At 38.5% G+C, this 21,484-nt stretch overlaps 1 protein-coding gene across 35 annotated transcripts in view; it reads left to right on the top strand.

Moving 5' to 3' along the window:
• Positions 1 to 21,484, top strand: part of DLG1 (discs large MAGUK scaffold protein 1) — a 395,120-nt gene that overhangs the window by 320,716 nt on the left and 52,920 nt on the right. For all 35 annotated transcript variants that reach the window (XM_030574808.1, XM_030574804.1, XM_030574802.1 and 32 more), the window contains 2 exons: positions 8,072 to 8,248; positions 15,932 to 16,001. In XM_030574808.1, the coding sequence (XP_030430668.1) occupies positions 8,072 to 8,248; positions 15,932 to 16,001 (247 nt within the window). The remainder of the gene's footprint in view (positions 1 to 8,071; positions 8,249 to 15,931; positions 16,002 to 21,484) is intronic.

Raw genomic sequence — 21,484 nt, 5'->3', positions numbered from 1 at the left:
AAAGTCTCTCCTCACTCTGAAAGTGCTTGAAATGGCTGTGTAGCAGAGCTCCAACCTTGTCCCCCTGGTTCATGCTAGCCTCAGTGGCTCACTATGACTCTCCATGTAGCCCTTCTGTCTCTAGGGCCAGAGTTACAGTCTACTGAGCCCTTTTCATTCCTGACAGGGGCCTGTCTTCCCTTCCCAGGAGGTGTTTCTGTAGTGGCAGGTTGAGGTGGGGGGACCCGGACCCACCCTCTACTCCGGGTTCCGGACCAGGGACCTTAATGGTAGCAGCTGTGGGCAACCGACCTTTCACTGCCAAAGTTGCTACATTTCTCTGGGCCACTTCCTCACAGCTCTCCTGCTCTTCCCTTTTCCCCTTACCTTAGGGCGCCCTTACAATGACTTGAAGGTATCTTCATTAACTAGCCCTTCAGCTGCACTTTCTCTTCTCTGGCTCCCTGGCTCTCCCTAGCCTGACTGGAGTGAGCCCTTTTATAGTATCAAAAGGGCCTTAATTAGAGTCATGTGCTCACATTACCTCAATGGCCTCACCTGACTCTTTGCAGGTTAATTGGAGTCAGGTGTTCTCATTAGTCTGGAGCAGCCACATGTCTTATCAGTCAGGGAACAGAAAACTGCTAATCCAGTGGCCAGTATAATCTTCCTTCTACCACTTTGTTGTACCCAACTGGCCTGGGTCTATCACAGCTGAGACAGTCACTGATGAGGTCATAACTGCACTGGAAGTGTTCATGTGCTGAGTTTACTATTTGAAGACTAACATTACAACACTTTCAGAGCTATGATGGTGGATGTTTTCCAAGAAGCAGAGAAGATTTGCCACTGACAAGCGATGCATTTATACCTGCTATCAAGACAGCAAATTGTCAAGCAGTAGAATGACTCTGGGATGATTGAGCACAGCCAAAGCATTCCTCCCTTATTGGTCAAGGATGGGTCTTGGAGGATGGACTGGTCACACTATATGTGAAATACCATGCATTCCCAAATCAGTCCTTCAGCTAATCAAAACTCATGTGCAAAGACCTGATGTTCACCACCCTCCAAATGTTTGGACAGCACCCTAATCGTTTGGAGATGTGCTAGTGCAGCACGGACAAGGGTCGCTGTCACAGTGTGTCTAGCAATTGGTGCCCTAGATGGAGACAACGCTCATTATGACTTTGATGAACAAATGTTTTCAGTCCTACATGTCAAAGCTAACTTTCCTAAAATTACCAAAGATCAATATATTTTATGTAAGCAATTCATCCTTATGTTAAATTATAATTTTTAAAAGTTTATATTTAAACATTTTCTTAAATACCTATCTACATAATCTAGGTTTGTCATGTTTGGTACCATTGGGTTTGTGGGAGAAAGGGCTCTCAAAGATAACCAACTCAACCCATTTTCAACGACATTGTATTAAAATTTCCACCATCCGGAGGACCTGGAACTGGGAGCCCAGAGTAGGAACCAGCGAGTCCCCCCTAGCCCTGCTGCAGAGGGTGACACCATTGAAATTATGATTCTGTAGATTTTTGCAAATCAAATGACACTTACCTTTCTATCTTGCCAATAGAATGAGATTTTACTACATTATGCTCACCACTGTAAAGATATTTTTAAATGTCGGTTGTAAATAAAGACTCCCCTTGCTCGTATTGAAGTCAAAGGGTTTTTTTGGTCAACAGAGAATTAATTTTTCAAGTTATTTTTCTGTTATTTTTCCCTTCAGGTGGTGCAGGATCAGGACCTTGTTTGGCTTTGAGAAATTAATATAGGATTAGTTTTATGAATTTTGGGGGGTAGTGTTGGTTATTGGTTGGCTTTTCTAACACAGAAAGACAATAAATAAGCCAGCAGAGCAGTGACTAGCTACTTTGGAATAAGAGCAGTTGGTATTAACTTTTAGACAAGATCTTCTTTGCATTAATTGACTTACACTACTTTTAGGACATTCGTATTTATAGGTAATGTAGTTCAAATCCATACTAAAAATAAGCTTGATTTGAGGATACACTGAAAATGCTTACATTGACTGAAGACATACTGATTTTTATTCAAATGGTAGACCCTGTAAAGATGGCTTCATAGTTCCGATTGACTGACTGAATGTGTGCACCTTGGTTCCCATACTAATACCCAAATTTTCATCACAGTCACATTAGCTTGCATTATATTACCTATCATCAGCCTTGGGAAAAGGAAAGCCTGGTCATCATTAAAAAATGCAGGTTTGTCTACACCAGTGGTTTTCAACCTGTGGTTCATAGACCCCTGGGTCCGCAGACTGTGTCTAAGATTTCCAAAGGGGTCTGCACCTCCATTCAAAAATTTTTAGGGGGTTACAAATGGAAAAAGGTTGAAAACCACTGGTCTGCAGCATACTTGAATGAGACTAGACAATGGTTACATCTCAGAGTGGTAGGAAAGTTTGCAACTTTGAAATACTAATGAGAAATACTAGCTAAATCTGGTGGGGAAGGGAAGGGATCCTGGCACTAATGGGTGGGGAGGTATGCATAGAAGGACCCTACAGTTCCTTCCTAGGTATAGTTGCATGCTCCCTCATAGCTGGGTCTACCCACGTAGTCCCTAAGTATAAGCTGGATTCTTATTTAATGAGAGAAGGCATATAGTCACTTTCTCCTGGCTAATGCAGGACTCAGAAAATAGGCTCCCACTGATTGTTCCTCAGCAAAAATAGCCTAAGAGCAGCAATTCTTAAGGAGAAGTAACCTGCAATACTGAAAAGGAATGGAACTAGATAGATTAAATGGGTATTTAAGAAAATCGGCACCATCCACTTGCAGCTTTCCATTATACACTTTCCCATTGAAAACTTCATTAAAAACTTGGATAAATTATGTTGTTCAAAGCATGGCAATCTAAAGTTTCTATGAACTTAGTTGGAAGAGCGTCAGTTGCCATTTCTGATGCTGTCTTATGTTCTTTAATAATGTAAGCTGAAATAGAAGGAAAAGCCTGTTCTTTTATAGGGATTTTGGGGAAAGTTGATGGTCTGTTCTCAGATGCCAAGAATAGGTAGAAAGAAGCTTTCTCTTTGTTCTTATTTACTGGTTGGCTGACATTATCTGTCACTGATTGTTTACTGTCTCTTGACATTTTACTCCTCTTTAATCCTGTTACCAGCTCAGGGCTGCTAGAGAGCATAATTGTATAATAAAGCTAAAGCTTAGAAGTTAAAAGAGATGCTGGTAGAAATTATGGCTAACACTCACAGGAACTCTTACACGCTAAGTAGTTTTTCATCATGCATTGAAATAATCACATCAAAATACATGTAAAATAAATCGTTCATTTTAGGAAGTATATAATGGAATAGAGGCAATTTAATTTTAAGACAGTGAAACAGTAAAAGAACATGTGTGCAGTGTTCTCCAACAACAACAAAGTTATGCAAAGTAGAGTTCGAGGAATGAATGTGTAGGTTTATAATTCCATAATTTATAATTTTCAAAAGTTATTTGTACAATCGCTGAGCTATTTCAGAATTAAGAATCTGGCTTGTTCAGTTGTTGCAAAAATATATAGCATCTTTTGGCAAAAGAATTTGCTTTAATTTGAGGTGTCTTGAGTTATATATCCAAAGGTACACAGTGGAATTAAAGTGAAAGATCTTGTTTTAAAGCTGACTGCATTTCAACAAAACAATAAGGCTGAAAACTCCACTTAAAGCTTAAAGCCTCAGTTTAATATTAAATATTAGAAACATGGACATGAAATATATCAGCACAGTAAATATTTACAAATATATAAACCATAACAATATGTGCACATTTTTCTTTATAGTTGATAGTACTGAGTTATATATCTTTCCCAATAAAGAATTATGTGTAGAGTCAACATGGTTATTCTGTTGGATACAGATAAATTGATCTCTAAATGAAAAATTTATACTTCCTAGGTGCAAGTGATCACAATCTAATTTCATTTTCTATGAGCAAACAGAATATAGTCCTGACCAGTAACATCTACATTTGGTGCTTAAAGCCAAATTTCCACAGGTGAAATCAATTTTGAGCAAAATTCAAAAGGAGGAAATATTTAAACATAAAAATGTGAATGGTAATTGGAAATTAAAAATGTTTAATTACATATCCAAAAATCCCATAGTTCTTAAGTCTTTGGTTAAAAAATAAATCAGGGCAGCGACAATTAACTATAAAAAATTATATATATAACAAATGGGAAAATAAGGATGCTGATAGCAATGAGTACAAATCAGCAGTTAAAAATGCTTACAGTTAATAAGGGAAGCTAAAGATATCGGTGAAAAAATCAGTGGTCAGTAGGATTAACAACATCAAGAAGGAATAATTTACATAGATTGGGAACAAACAAAATCCTAGCAGTGGTATAGGTCTGATACTAGACTCAATCGTGATGTTAAAAATGCGGAATTATTGAACAAGTGTTTCTGTTTTGAGCTCAGAAGGAGGAGGATGTGTTCATATATTATAGCGATAAGGAAATGCTTTCTTTTCTGTCAGTCATTAAGGATGATATTAAGCTTAGATTGTAAACTCTTTGGGGTAGGGGACTGTCTTTTTCATTCTATATTTGTACCGCTCCTGGTCCATGACTGGGCTCTTATGCACTGTGGTAATACAAACAATAAATAATAAAGTAACTGTTATAGTTAAACATTTTTAAATCCACAAGACTGGATAACTTACACTGATGATTATTAAGAAAATTGGCTGAGGAGCTCTCTGAACAATTAAGGTTGATTTTTTTTTAAACAAATCTTGGAACAATCATGAAGTTCTGGAGAACTGGATAAAAGCCAGTGTTGTGCCAATTTAAAAGGGAAATTGGGATGATCCAAGAAACTTTTAGTCTGGTTAGCCTGCCTTCGGTACTAGGAAAAGTCACGGAAAGGCTGGTATGGAATGCTGTCAGTACAGAATTAAAAGATAGTAATATTAATGCCATATTGATGTATGCCAGTACCCCATCTACATGGGTTTATGGAAAGTACACTCTTTGTGGACATAATATACCTATACTTCTGTAAGGCATTTGGCTTTGTCCTCCATAACATTCTTTTATTTATATATAAAGTTGATATATAGGCAGATTTGCTCACCTAAGTGATCTTCCCCACAGTCTGGGTCAACTCCTCCTGTGTCTGATCAGGAGTTGGGAGGTTTAGGGGGAACCCGGGCCCGCCCTCTACTCCGGGTTCCAGCCCAGGGCCCTGTGGATTGCAGCTGTCTATAGTGCCTCCTGTAACAGCTGCATGACAGCTACAACTCCCAGGGCTACTTCTCCATGGCCTCCTCCAAACACCTTCTTTCTCCTCAGCACAGGACCTTCCTCCTGGTGTCTGATAACGCTTGTACTCCTTAGTCCTCCAGCAGCACAGCCTCTCACCTTCAGCTCCTTGTGCCTCTTGCTCTCAGCTCCTCTCATACACTTCCTCTCCTCTGGCTCCCCACTGCCTGACTGGAGTGAGCTCCTTTTTAAACCCAGGTGCCCTGGTTAGCCTGCCTTGATTGGCTGCAGGTGTTCTAATCAGCCTGTCTGCCTTAATTGGTTCTAGCAGGTTCCTGGTTACTCTAGTGCAGCCCCTGCTCTGGTCACTCAGGGAACAGAAAACCACTCATCCAGAGACCAGTATATTTGCCCTCTACCAGACTCCTGTATCCCACTCGTTTGGGTCTGTCACAGTATGTAAAATTAGCATAATACAAAATCAATGTAGTGCATATTAATAGATTTTAAATTTGTTAACTGATTGATCTCATAAAGTAATTATGAATGGAGAGTAGTCATCCAGTGATGATGTTGGTGGTGGGGTCCTAGAGGTATCTGTTCTTGGCCCATGGTATTTAATATTCTTATGAGTGATCTGGAATAAAATATAAAATCAGTGCTGGTAAAATCTGTAGATGATACAAACATGGGTAGAGTGGTAAATATTGAAGAGGCCAAGTCATTATACAGACCAACCTGGATCAGTTAGTAAGTTGGGCGTATCTGAACAACATGCATTTTAACAAAGCCAAATGGAAGTCCAGGAACAAGGAATATAGGTCACACTTATGGGAATGTACCCTTGTAAAGAGCGACTCAAAAGGACTTGAGTCACAGCAGATAACCAGTTGAACATGCAGTTTGGTAACTATGACCCTGTAATGTAACAGAAAAAGGCATTATGTGATCCAGTGATTGGAAGCTGAAGCTGAAAAATTCAGACTAGAAATAAGGTATAATGAACCTTCTCATCAGCTTACAGGGGTGCTTCACAAGGGGTACCCAGGGTTGGGAAGCACCTTAGTAGCATCTGCCCTTAGTGTGAGGAAGCCTTCTCTGTGTCTGCTAGGGTTCTGCTCTCCATCTCCACAAGCCACTGGCAACATGAGCAGTCCCCTCTAGGCTACAAAGGCCCAGTTGTCTCCCTACAAGTTAGCAGGAGACACACTCTAACCTCCAAGCTATCTGAGCATCAAACTGGAGTGCCCAGTCCCGGATCCGGTGGACACTCACAGATTCGCTGCCTCCAAAGAAACAGTATACCCCAGCTGACCCGTTCCACCTCAGATAACCGCTCCTCTTAACACAGAGCACTTTGGTTTGCTTAATACAGATTTATTTAACAAAGCATAGAGATTCAAGTAATAGCAGGTAGAAGTATTGGAAACAAATGGTTATCTATTAAATAAAATCATAACATGCATTCTAAAGCCTAGACTTAATTAACAAAATACTCTCATGTCTACTGAAGTATTTCTCACCAGCGCTTCATAGACAGGTTGTCTGTGGCCCTTTTTTCATGGGACAGCCACACTGTTAGCTTGCCTCCTGGGTGAAGGATAAAATCTTGCCCCCTGTCCACTTTTTTTATGCAGTTATAGGCTATTGTCTCTTAACCCTCTTCCAAGACTTATCTTGGGGTTCCTTTGTCTTTGTAAACAGTCCAGTTAGTAAACATAGCCTGTCTCCATGGATGTTCATTTTTCTGTATGTTGATTGAGTTAGCCATGAGGCTTGCCTTGACTCAGGTGACAAACTTTACTTCAACAGGGTTGGAACCTAATATTTTACATTCTATATCTCTCTTAAAGTATTTCCCTTAGAAACATCTTGCAATAATTATGACAATCAGTGGGCTACTGGCCCTTGGTAGAGATCTCATATGCCACCCTTTTGTGAACTGCCATGAAGCTATCAGACCCTAGTTATCTATGCAAAGCCCTATGGACCCCTGAGCCTCTGCCTGTTGTCACCTGGAGGTCTCTGGTCACACTTACGTAGGGATGTTATGGATTCTCCATCACCTGACGTCTTTAAATCAGGATTAGATATCTTATTAAAAGATATGCTATAGCTCAAACTAAAATTATGAACTTACTTTAAAAATCACTGAGTGAGGTATTTTGCCCAGTGTATTGAAGGAACTCAAGACTAGTTGATCATAATCCCCTCTAGCCTTAAAATGCATGAATTTATGCAAAGTGCCACCAGAGAGGTGATAAGACTCCCCCAAATAGACCATGCATCAGAATTGCCAACCCCATGCATTCAAAAATCATGAGTCTGGCTTCAGAAAATTGAGATATTAACTTTAAAAATAATGAGATTTAAGACAAATATTGTGGTTCTTCTAATCTGATTTTTGGTGTTTGAGCCTTTAGGTTGTACTCAGGTCATATTTTCAACCTTTTTCTTCACAGTCACAAGTTCTAGGAGCTTTTCTTTTTAACGAAAGCTCAGGTTTTCACTTACTCACTTGGCTCCAGGGTTGTGGCTTTAAATAAAACACCAAGCATCATGAGACTTGTGATTAAGCTGTTCTATCCATATCTATGTTAAGTGACTTCTTTGAGAGCAACTACTATGACTCAGTACAGGGCCAACCAAACATTCTGCATTCAGTACAAATTTACAATAATTCAGTACTCCTGTGTTTTAAAGATACTCAAAACCAAAAAAGTAATTTAAAATGGGCTCTTCTGGATGATTTGTTTATTGGAAAATATGAGGTTTCTTCAGACATGTCTGTTTTGTGCCTGCCAGTCCTCTATACTTAATGATTTTTTTCTGGATTTAGAGCTCTCTTTGACTACGACAAGACTAAAGACAGTGGCCTTCCCAGCCAGGGACTGAACTTCAAATTTGGCGACATCCTCCATGTCATTAATGCTTCTGATGATGAGTGGTGGCAGGCACGGCAGGTGACACCAGATGGAGAAAGTGATGAAACTGGAGTGATTCCAAGCAAACGGAGGTATATTTCATGGTATTTGTTCAGTCTGAGATATCTGCCATTGAAATAGTGGTTGTATTTATACTCATGCACAAATTAAGTAGTGTCTCATCTCAATTTAATGGTCCCTCATACACTCCTCCAAAGTGTTTTTATGAGAAGAGTATGCCAGTCAGCTCTACACTAGATTATTACATATTAGTAAGAGATATTTGCAGCCTCCGGGTTAGAGCACATGGCTGAAGACAGGAGACGTGGGTTCTATTCCCAACTCTCACTTTGTGAATGTCACTCAACCTCTTTGTGCCGCCGTTAAAAGTGGGTTTAATCATGCTTCATTTCCTTTAACTGCTATGACATCTACAAATTAAGAAGTAAAAAGTAATACTGTTTCTTATGGAGTTGTTGGTCATGACTGCAGAGTTAGTCAAGTCAGAAGTTTTCAGTTTAACAAGAGCTTTAAGCCTTTATGAAAATCTCAGAATGACAAAAAAAATGAAACATCATAAACTTTGTGTACTATTTTAATTTTTCATAGTGGTTTGATGAAAATTGGGATGATACCGAAAGAAATAGTAATTTTAAATTGACCCTTTTTCAAAGTTTTTCTTAGGATTTGGTTTTTGATGGGGAGGAGAAGGTATCCTTTGCAAGAAATCTATCACTCTGATATCTATGCAATGCTCAACATGTTGCTCCTTGTGTGCTGAATAATACAGAATAATTTATATTGAAGGTATTTATCTGTGACATGAGTTTTAACTTTTTCTCAGTAACTGAAAAGAAATCAAGCTGCATCTGCTATATTTAGCAGTGATGATGTAACATATTCACTTTGAGAGGGAAAGAGATGTCTGGAGGAAAGTTCATTGAGCTCGGAAACAGGCGCCCATGAGTTCAAAATCTCTGACAGTGTTTTTTTTTTCCCATGCACTTCACCAATCTTATTATTTTCAAGATCCTTAACCCCAACCCTAGAAAGCAATTGTGTCACCCCATTGAGAGAGGTTACATATAGTTGCTGTAGGCACAGTCAAGATTAGAACCCAATGGTGAAAATCCTGTTCATATTGAAATCATTGGCAAAATTCCCATTTGCACCCATACGGCCCAGATTCCACAAGAGGCATCTAATATGGTAGACTCAAATCTTCTCTCTTAGGCCAAACTTCTTCTCCGATTATCTGATTTCTGACCACTAACCCACTATCTTCTCCCTGAGCCAAGGCTAGAAACCAAGATACATGCTCTATAGTATGCTATGCTGTCTCCCAAGCAGTTGTGTCACCCAGTTGGAAGCTGTGTATCACGCCTTCCCTCCTCTGATGGCTGAACTAAATACAGACTAGCAATTACTCTTGTAGCTCAAGTGCTAAAGACCTGAACTGGGCCTGTCAGGATCCACAGATCAGAGCTTGCTGATGACTCAAGTGCAGGTGACTTTGTTTTTCAAGTTTTCTGTTTTAAAACAACTGGTTTATTTAATTCACTCTGTAAGAAAACATCCTGTAGCATACATTTGTAATTAAAGAATTATCATCATCTGTAAATACTGGCCTGCCATGCCAAAATACAGGTGAAAAATACATTTGACATTTGTATGTCTAAAAAGAATATCCAATTTGTTGTTATCAATGCTAATGTAGATTTTGGAAGAGTTGGTAAATCTCAGCCTTCAAGGTTTAAGACAATATTTAACTAATGGGATTAGAAGATCTAATGCAGACTGCAGATTATCTCACATTTGCCTAAAGTGGTGTTTCTTGCACCCCTCTGGTGCTGGGTACAGTTAGAGGCAGGATAATGGACAAATGAACCATGGTTCTGATCCAGTATGGCAAAACCTACATTGTTGTGTAGGTGTTTCACAGGCCAGCCGTTTATCATTTTTGATGTTGGTATCTGCCTGTTAAAATATATAACTTTTATGTATGAATTGTCATTTTTACTGTATTAGAAATGTGAGCCCTAGTCCTGCTGGTGAATTCATGTTGGTCCCATTGTAAGACTGAGGCTTTATTCTGTTTCACAGCTTCTTAGTAGGTTGGAGTTTTATAACAAATGTATCAGTCGGTTATGGAAGTGTGATCTTACATGGTCTTACTGAAAGAAATTAAAAAGAGGCCAGCTCAAATTGTGGGGCAGGAAGGATAAGCCACATCCCATTTGAAATCACTGTACCTGTCAGCCACTGGCAACTTTTCCTTGTTGGAAGACAAGCAATGGCAAAGAGTGGGATTGGCCAGCAGGCTGCCTAGGAGGCCTGTAGAAGGCAGTATGAGGCAGAAGCAGGCCTCTTCTTGCTCCATCCCAGCATCACTGTCCCCTTGGCTAATCATTAAACAGCTACAGGCGGGGTGGATTTGATTTAAATCAAATTGATTTAAATTGTGCTTTAAATCACTAGTTAGGAAGACTCGATTTAATCATGGATTTCTACATAAAAGCACGTTCTTGCTGGTTAAAAAAAACAAGGAATCCAGCAGCACCTTAAAGACTAACCGATTTATTTGGGCATAAGCTTTCATCGGTAAAAAACCTACTTCTTCAGATGTATGGAGTGAAAATTACAGATGCAGGCATTTTTATATTGACACATGAAGAGAAGGGAGTTACCTTACAAGTGGAGAACCAGTGTTGTCAGGACCAATTCAGTCAGGGTGGGTGTAGTCTACTCCCAATAATTGATGAAGAGGTGTAAATACCAGGAAAGGGAAAGTTGCTTTTGTAGTGAGCTAGCTACTCCCAGTCCCTATTCAAGCCCAAATTAATGGTGTTACATTTGCAAATGAATTTTAGTTCTGCAGTTTCTCTTTGAAGCGGGGGTTTTTTGCTCCCAAGCGGCGCGCGCACGAAAAAAAAAAAAAGGCCATGATCGCAAACTGTGGCAATTCAGCGGGGGGTCCTTTGCTCCGACCAGGAGTGAGGGACCCTCCGCTGAATTGCCGCCGAATACCTGGACCTGCCGCCCCTCTCTGGAGTGTCCGCCCCTAGCACCTGCTTGATAAGTTGGTGCCTGGAGCTAGCCCTGCTTTGAAGTGTGTTTTTCAAGTTTTTTTGTTCAAGTATGACTACTTTTAAATCAGTTATAGAATGTCCTGGGAGACTGAAGTGTTTTCCTACTGGCTTTTGTATGTTATCATTCCTAATGTCCGGTTTGCGTCCATTTAGTCGTTTACATAGAGACTGTACGATTTGGCCAATGTACATGGCAGAGGGGCATTGCTGGCACATGATTCTTGTTGGTTGTTATAACCTTAATACATATTCTTCGCAACTCAGAGATAGATGTAGGTTTCATTTTTAGAAGGTACACACTATACATTTTTAAAGTGATTTGTTTTGAAAACTTTTCAGATCAGTTTTACAGCTATATCGCAAAATGAATGATTGTTTGGTTATTTCTTTTACCAAAGGTAATTGAAGCAGATATTTATGAAGTAATTGGGTGAACTATCTGCAATTCAACAGGTTCATCATTAGTATTAGGAGGATTTTCTTGCCAGGCCATATTAAGACGAGAACATCACTAGACATTTAAATTGTTTTATTTAACTAAAACGATGTTATGTATTCTGGATTTTTTTTTCTTCAACAGCAAACAGAGAATATTTTAACAAAACAAGCCTATGAATTTTTGAATTTAGTTAATCATTTAAGTTTTTTAAAATCAGGTTTGTTTTTGTTTCAAATTGTTTTTAAACTAAAATATTTAAATGAAATATTTAAAAACAAAAATTAAAACGACTGTCAGCCAGGTTAACATGAGAAACTTAAAATATTGGCTTCTGCAGCTAACTCAGTCATCTTCACCTTCATTTTCCTGTTACTGCTGTTAAAAGTGAGATTATCACTTAAACCAAGGGTAGGCAACCTATGGCACGTGTGCCGAAGGCAGCATGCGAGCAGATTTTTAGGGGCACTCTCACTGCCCAAGTCCTGGCCACTAGTCTGGGGGGCTTTCCATTTTAATTTAATTTTAAATGAAGCTTCTTAAACATTTAAAAAACCTTATTTACTTTACATACAATAATAGTTTAATTATATATTATAGACTTATAGAATGAGACCTTCTAAAAACATTAAAATGTATTACTGTCACGCGAAACCTTAAATTAGTGTGAATAAATGAAGATTCAGCACACTACTTCTGAAAGATTGCCGACCTCTGACTTAAACAGTCTCTGAATCCAAGTGCTTAAGTGACTTCCACCAGTTCGCTGGTGTGACTTCCTTTAAAACATCATCAGCAAACATCTATTTCTTGAATGGTTCACCCATAGCTCTGAAGTTTATTATAGTCGGCTTTATGGAGGGATGATTGCTGGCTGTCCATGTCATAGCCAACTCCTCCTCTTCAGCAGTTAAGGTTTGACCCTGTTACCGAGTATTGAGAATATTTGCAAGAAAATGAGCTGGAAATAGTGCTTGTCCATTCGTTTTTTTTAATGCTTCTAATTTAACTCTGTCATTGCATATTTCTCTTTTTAAAATCTCAGTTCCTTCCAAATTTCAACAGCATCAGCAATAAAACAGCTATTTCCCTGCATTTTGTTCAAGGCTACAGGAATAGGCTTCAGGGTACTCGGCATATGTTCAACATTTCTCTTAAGCCCAAGGTTGAGAACTTTGGCTGTGACAGTGTCATGTAATTTTTCAGGATTTTGTTCACAAACTGTCATCTGTTAGGCCAGTTCTTGATATACTGCTCAAAACAGTCCACTACTGAGTTCCATCGCACATCTTGTGAGAGAGTTAGCTTGGTTCCTCCCATTTTTTTCAGAGCAGCTGCTGTAAAGTGATTGTTACGGAAGTATTTTCCAATTTCAACATCATTAGCCTTTATTTCTGGAACACTGAAGTCTTTGGCTAGAAGGTGAATCAAATGAGCACTGCAACCATATGTTATTAGCTTGGGACTCTATTCTAAATAATATCTTGGATACATTTGCAGCATTGTCTGTGACCAAGCTGCATACTAGACATTTGAATTTTTTTTCACAATTTTTTGTAGCTTTTACTGCAACTTCTTGTCAGTATTCTGCTGTGTGTGCATTTCCTGATGTATCAATTGTTTCTGTAAGGAAGACATTCCTGTCTTCTGTTGTCACACAAGCACATACAACAGGATCATTGTGGACATTGCTCCACCCGTCAAGATTCAGGTTCACAATTTCACCCTCTAGACCTTTTGCACACTGCTCAATTTCTTTCACACACTTTATCCAGCAATTTGCCTGCGACATCTGTACTATATCCTGGGTGGATTGCGTCATGGTCTTCATGACTGAACCATGTTAGTGAAGTGGGGGTTCTCAATCATACGGAAAAGAGAGTTTGTTGCATAAACAAACCGAGCAATTTTTTCATCAATTATCTCTTTTTGTAATCTGCTGGTTCTTATAAAAAACTTATCTATGGTTGTTTCTGGACGATGGAGATTTTTTTTTTTCTTTTTGCTACACGTGATATACTGTGGCTTTGTGACCTACATGGTGTGACCGAAATACTATCATTGGCAGATAACTCTGAAACTATAGAAAATGATGGTGATCTTGAAAGTGGATAGTCTTCAGAATCCTGTATGTTGAGGATAAATTCTCCTAAACAAAATAAGTCAATGTAGTTATTTAATTATTATTACCATACTGCTCATTTAGTATTACTTGTTATATTCAGTGACACTCAGTACTACTTTAAAGGTGAAATTGTAAAAGGAAGATCTGCCTTTTTTCAGCTATTTATTTTTTATCACAACTATATTTTTTGCTCAAACATGAGAATGCAAGAATAGCACAGAAGGAAGACAGACAGTCTTTAAGAAAGAAGTATGAAATAAAGTTTACCAACCTGAAGATCCTGCGTGTTCAGACATGTTCCTTTCATCATCTTCAGCGCAGCTTCCTCCTGAGAAGGAACACTTCTCATGATGTTGTTTCATTTAAGCAAGCAAGTCTTGCATTTCTTTGTTGCACCATTTGCATTTTGCACACATGCCTGTCTTATCCACAGGTAGACGAACTTCATTAAAATATTCCCACACTGGGTCTCTTATGACCTGCTGCCATTATAGATTTTCCCTTCTAATGAGAGAGTGGTGTGGTAAATCTCAAATCAATGAAGGCTACACTCAGAAAGACCTCGAGACTTCTGGAATATGCTGCTCAAACAGTTTCACTTTTGTTTCTACTGCCTGTCCCTTCCATCTCACATTTATCGCCAGACTTCTTCTCCTTTCCAGATCTATTCCACCCTCAACTATCTTCTATTCAATGAACTTTTTTGAAACTCTGCACTTTGAAAAAGAGGTAAGGGATTGACTCTGTGTACAGAAATGTGCAGAGGGCCAATAGGGTTGAGGTCTGTATTTCTCACCTCTATATATTATTTATCTGTTTAAAAACATTTTTGCAGTTAACAAGCATGTTATCTCTGGACACAAATCCAGTTTGAGAACTTCAAAACTAAGCATCTCTGATGGTATCTTCTAGACTGAGCACTGAGTCACATTGGGTAGATAGAAAGATTAACCTAAATAATCTAAACAGAAGCCCCTGGAACTCCATAAGAATTGGTCCCTAATCCATGAGGTATTGGAACTCATTTACAACATTTTCTTAAACATTACATGAATATATTGTCTCATACTATAGAATTAGAATTTATAATCTGTAAGGAACCCCGAAAAATATTGTCACGGTTTAAGCTAGGGCCTGCGCTTTCTCAAAAAAAAGTTATAAGCAAACAAAAGTTGCTAGCAACTGTTGCTTTTAACCAGTTAAAACTGCCCTGTGTAAAAAGCCCTGGTGTTTTAAAAAACTGCAAAAAAGTTTGCAAAAAGTCCCTGGCCCAAGGCCAGGGAAAGCAGCCATTGCTGCTAAAAAAAAGTCCCTTATTGCATATGTATAAGGCTAGTTTGCATGCTATTAGCAAAATGCTATAATTGCTAAAAGCTAAAGCTTGCGCATTAAACGTCGCACCCAACCAAGCTGTTCGGACGTTGGATTCCCCAAGCCAGTAGCAGCAACGCGTAAAGTTCCCGTTGCGAGTGTATCACTTAACCTTCATTAAAGCCAATTAATTCACCTGTGTGTGTGGGCCTCATCCTTGCAAAGCATCCAGGCACATAACATAATCCCTATTCCATGATGAGATATCTTTGAGCTATAATGTATCTTAATTGAAACTTTAAATAGGTTTTTTCTCAAAAAATATTTTATAAAAAAAAATTAAATAAAAAAATCAGATTTTTTTTTTAGATCATTGATTTTTATCGACCCTGGCTATAGGCCTGAGTTAGTCCTGGGAAATGACAGGATGCTCTGGATTTGGATATCAAAAGTGAAGGAAGGAAAGCGACAGCTCAGCATAGCTGTTGCTTTCCTTCATTTACCTCTGTTGCCTGGACAGAGTGCATTAAGGAGTTTCCTTGGTTTAAACTAAAGAATAATAAGAAAGTTGTGTCCTCATAGCTAAAAGATTCTAATTTGTCTCTGTCCTTATTGGATCCCTGCCATTCAGAACCTACAGTATATTGTTTGAGAATTAAAATTAATTTTTCTCATATTGCCCTATGCAGACTGAATATGTGTATGCTGGAAGCACATGATTATTAGAATATGAAAGCTGTAGTATTTTATAGCATTAGGATTGGCAGTATAAGGATCATGTTGAGAGAGTAACATTTTTTCATTTTTCTTACAGGGTTGAGAAGAAAGAGCGAGCCCGCTTAAAGACAGTGAAATTTAATTCCAAAATGAGAGGCGATAAAGGGGTGAGTTTATGAAATGTTAATTACTTTTTTAATTAATATGGAAGGTAACATTCTTGACTGGCTTATGTATGTGGATTTAACTTTCCTTATTTAATTATAACAGTTAAAAATTAAAACGTCCGTCAGACAAAACTAGTTCATTCTAAAAATTATTATTTAGCAAATGGTAATTTTTAGGGCTGTCAAGCAATTAAAAAATTAATCACATGATTAATTGCACTGTTAGTAATAGAATACCATTTATTTAAATATTTTTGGATGTTTTCTACATTTTCAAATATATTGATTTCAATTATAACACAGAATACAAAGTATACATTGCTCACTTTATATTTATTTTTGATTACAAGTATTTACATAGTAAAAAAACAAAAGAAATAGTATTTTTCAATTCACCTAATACAAGTACTGTAATGCAATCTCTTTATCATGAAAGTTGAACTTACAAATGTAGAATTATGTACAAAAAAGCCTGCATTCAAAAATAAAACAATGTAAAATTTTAGAGCCAGCAAATCCACTCAGTCCTACTTCTTGTTCAGCCAATCATTCAGACAAATAAGTTTGTTTACATTTGTATGAAATAATGCTACCTGCTTCTTGTTTACAATGTCACATGAAAATGAGAACAGGCGTTCGTGTGGCACTGTTGTAGCTGGTGTTTCAAGATATTTACATGCCAGATGCGCTAAAGATTCACATGTCCCTTCATGCTTCAGCCACCATTCCAGAAGACATGTGTCCATGCTGATGATGGTTTCTGCTCGATAACAGTCCAGAGCAGTGCAGACAGACGCATGTTCATTTTCGTTATCTGAGTCAGATGCCACCAGCAGAAGGTTGATTTTCTTTTTCGGTGGTTTGGATTCTGTTGTTTCCGCATCCAGGTGTTGCTCTTTTAAGACTTCTGAAAGCAAGCTTGGAAGGAGTGGACTCACCCCTGCAGCGCCTCCTTCTGGTCGTCCATGGGAATTAGCTCTTTCAGCGTCCTAGAGCACCCCCTGCAGGCTGATGATCCGCCTTACCACTGGCCCCCGTGTCCCTCCCAGGACCCCGGTGCCTCTTTCTCTGGATTGCTGCCCCCGTGGCAGTACATCCACACTCTGGGTCTCCCCACCCAGGGGAACCCCCACCCACTAACCCCACCTCCCTTCAATGTAAGGCTACTGCCAGTCACTATCTAGCCCCACTTCCTGGGGCAGACTGCAGAATATTCCACTCATCACAGGCAAGGTTAGGCTGGACCTGCTGCCTCTCTCTATAGCTGGACTGCCCCTCTGCAGCCCCAGTACTGATCTTAGGCCCTCAGCTAGGCCCACAATCTGGGGGTTTTCCAGGCTGGAGCTCCCCAGCAACTTTAGCCTTCTCCCAGCCCTGCTCCACTTCTGGTACCCTGCTCAGCTCCCAGGCAACCAGGCCCTTCTCTCTCTACAAGCAGAGAGCGGCTCCTGAGCTTCTGGCTGCCCTGGCCTTCTTATAAGGCCTAGTTAGTCTGTTTGGAGCATGGCCTCAGCTGCAGCCACTTCCCCCAATCAGCTGTGGCTTTGCTCCCTTCCCCAGCCCAAGCCCTCTCCTGGGCTGTGTCAAGCCCTGCAGGGCAGGAGCAGGTAACCACGCCACTACAAAGCTCTACACCTCATCCCTCTCAGAGTTTGGATGGCACTTCAAATTCTTAAACCTTGGGTCAAGTGCATTGGTACCTTCCTTGCGTTTTTTGTCAAATCTGGAGTGAAGGTATTCTTAAAATGAACAATATGTGCCGGGTCATTATCCGAGACTGCTGTAACAGGAAATACGTTGCAGATTGTGGGTAAAACAGAGCAGGGGACATACAATTCTTCCCCAAGGAGTTCAGTCAGAAATTTAATTAATGCTTTTTTTTTTTTTAATGAGCGTCATCAGTGAGGAAGCATGTCCTCTGGAATGGTGGCTGTAGCTTGAGGGGGCATATGAATAATTAGCCTATCTGGCACTTAAATACCTTGCAATGCCGGCTACAAAAGTCAGGGGCGGCTCTAGGTATTTTGCCGCCCCAAGCACAGGAGGCAGGCTGCCTTCGGCAGCTTGCCTGCGGGAGGTCGCCGGTCCCACGAATTCGGCAGCACGCCTGCGGGAGGTCCGCCGAAGCCACGGGACCAGCGGACCCTCCGCAGGCATGCTGCCGAAGGCAACCTGCCTGCCGCCCTCGCAGCGACCAGCAGAGTGCCCCGCATGGCTTGCTGCTCCAGGCATGCGCTTGGCATGCTGGTGCCTGGAGCCGCTCCTGCAAAAGTGCCATGCCAAATGCCTGTTCTCACTTTTGGGTGACATAAATAAGAAGAGGGCAGCATTATTGCCTGTAAATGTAAACAAACTTGTTTGTCTTAGTGATTGGCTGAACAAGAAAGGACTGAGTGGACTTATAGGCTCTGAAGTTTTACATTGTTTTGTTTTTGAGTGCATGTAACAAGAAAAATCTACATTTGTAAGTTGTACTTTCATGACAAAAAGATTGCGCTATAGTATTTGTATGAAGTGAATTGAAAAATACTATTTTGTTTATAATTTTTATAGTGCAAATATTTGTAAGCAAAAATAATATACACTTTGATTTCAAGTATAACACAGAATACAATATATGTAAAAATGTAGAAAAACATCCAAAATATTTAATAAGTTTCAATTGGTATTTTATTATTTAATAGTGCAATTAAAACTGCAATTAATAGCAATTAATTTTTTTAGTTAATCACGGGTTAACTATGATTAATCGACAACTCTAGTAATTTTATAAACAAATCTGATTCAGTTTTGCCAGTGTTCCCAAATGCGTCTGAAAAACTAGGTTAGGAGTGAATGTTGTTGTTAATATTCAGAGAGATCCATAAATAGAAATGGTCCTATATGGTGATAGATTAATGCCAAAAAAAAAATCATGTAGTATTTGAAAGCTATGGGTCTTTAATGGGACCAGATCCTTAATGGTCTCTTTTGGAGGAAAGAGTGACTTTGCTCCATCATTTTAAACAGTGCCTACCCTATACAGTATTTTTTTAATAATGAAGTCTAAACAGTTTTTGTCACTAGGTCTGTCTGAGGATAATAAACCTACATTTTGAGTCACTTAAGGACTATGTGAGAAAGATTCTCATTGTCAGTTAACAAAAACTCTAGGTTAACATTTATTGGTTCATTTGTTATTGGTTCATCAGAAACTGAAGGGCAGTTTATGCATGTCAAAAACTGTTGTTTTAGAGGACAAAATAGTAAAAATTCACCCTGAGGTAATATTTAGGAAACTACTGTTTCACCAAATTATTACAAATGCTCAGAATTGTAATGCATGACCATCCAAAATAGTCTCAGGAAAAATCTGTTACTACCATTTTTTAAATAGCCTCACCATTTTTCAAATTTTAGAATATAATTATATTCTGCAATGATTGAGATCATTTTGAGCTGTGAATGAATTATAGAATCGTAAAACTGAAAGAAACTACAAGATGTCATGTAGTTCAGTTCCCTGCACTCATGGCAGAACCAAGTATTATCTAGACCATCCCTGACAGGTGTTTGTCTAACCTGCTTTTTAAAACCTCCAATGATGAAGATTCCGCAACCTCCCTAGGTAATTTATTCCAATGCTTAACTACCCTGACAGAAAGTTTTTCCTAACGTCCAATCTAAACCGCCCTTGCTGCAATTTAAGCCCATTGCTTCTTGTCCTATCCTTAGTGGTTAAGGAGAACAATGTTTCTCCCACCTCCTTGTAATAACCTTTTATGTACTTGAAAACTGCTGTTATGTCCCATCTCAGTCTCCTCTTCTTGAGACTAAACAAACCCTACTTTTTCAGTCTTCACTCATAGATCATGTTTTCTAGACCTTTAATCATTTTTGTTGCTCTTCTCTGGACTTTCTCCAATTTGTCCATATCTTTCCTAAATACTCCAGTTTTACAATCAAATCAACCCCCTTAAAATTGTAACAGATGTTTCCAGATCTTCTACAACTACTGATACACTAATAAGCATAGCTAAAATACATTTTCAGTTTAAGGACTTACCTAAATTACTAATGTGTTGATATTTTAGCCAAAACATACTTTGTAATTCATTGGAAATAAAAACACTAGTTATTTATTGTAACCATTTTAAAAATAGAGAGAGCTAATGCAGCAATATCCAGAGTAGGCTACTGCTATAGATCCCAAAGATTTCCTTTTAATTGCGTTTACTTAGTAAGTTAGATATCATTTGCTTTATATGATTTGTATAAATTCACAGAATCAAATTGAAGGGACAAGGTAATAAGAATATGAATATATAGTCCTGATAAAGTAGGACTTATCTTTTATTGGACCAACTTCTGCTTTCTTTTATTACATGGTTCCTGTCAGCAGATGCAATGTGCCTTTCACTGGTGTTTGTAAGATAGCTTGGTGTACTGTTAGGCATATCTGCAGCTGAGTAACCTCAAAAGAATTTTGTTTAATCAGCGCTTTCAACAGAGCAGTTTAAACAGTGCCTGTTTGGATACCTGCTTACTAGATAATGCATGCTATGCCCATGTTACACATTGAAAGTTTTAATTAGTTGTATCAGTAGTAAAATGCACTTAAATGTGTATCTGCATTTTTGCACATAGTCTGTTTTAGATAGAAACAAATACCTTTAGTGACTTTCTGACGGCCAAATTTAATACTGCCTTGAGACTTACTCTGATCATTACTTATATTTTTTCAGTTTGTACATGCAAAATTACATATTGGAATATTATACCATGCCAGCTGAGGGTGCAGTAATTTTTATATATTTTGAATTTACTCTTTATTTTTATAGCATTTATCATTTTACCATTGAGGAGATTACTTTTTTTTTTACAGTTATAAAGTTATACGTTAATTTCAAGTTTTTCACCTTACTTGTAACTGACATCTTCAACCTTTGATAGTTGCAAAAAGGAACATTTTTAGACATTTAAATATTTGTAGTGATTGTTTTTAATTAAATTAGAATAATTTTGCAAAACATTACCATACAACATATTCCTTGAGAAGATAATCGCATGTTTTTGTAACTTGTCTACCATAAAATTGTAAACAGTTAACTGAATTAACTATGTATTTAAATCATAGTCTTGTATGTTGACTGTAGCAAAGTTTGTACACAGTAACTGTGTATTAACACAGCACCAAAAATATGCATGAAATACTGAGTGGAAAAACAAACTACGCTTGCCATTGATAGAGAACTGCATTTCTTTCTCTATAATAACAGTTCCTGTTCCAAGCGCTCATTAATCTTAAACTGTTCATAGTCTTTTGCTTCAGCTGAAAATGTCAATATTTCAGTTTCTCTTTAAAATACCCTTAGTACCTCACTGTAATTCTCATTGAGTATTTTCCCCTAATGTAACTTTATGAAAGATATCTGCAGTATTTTACATATGTATTATATTATACTACTTTGACATGTATCGAGAATTCTTACTTAAAGGATTCT

The sequence above is a fragment of the Gopherus evgoodei genome, chromosome 9, assembly GCF_007399415.2.
Source record: "Gopherus evgoodei ecotype Sinaloan lineage chromosome 9, rGopEvg1_v1.p, whole genome shotgun sequence".
In the NCBI taxonomy this organism is placed as follows: Eukaryota; Metazoa; Chordata; order Testudines; family Testudinidae; genus Gopherus; species Gopherus evgoodei.
This window is presented reverse-complemented; position numbering and strand designations above follow the sequence as displayed.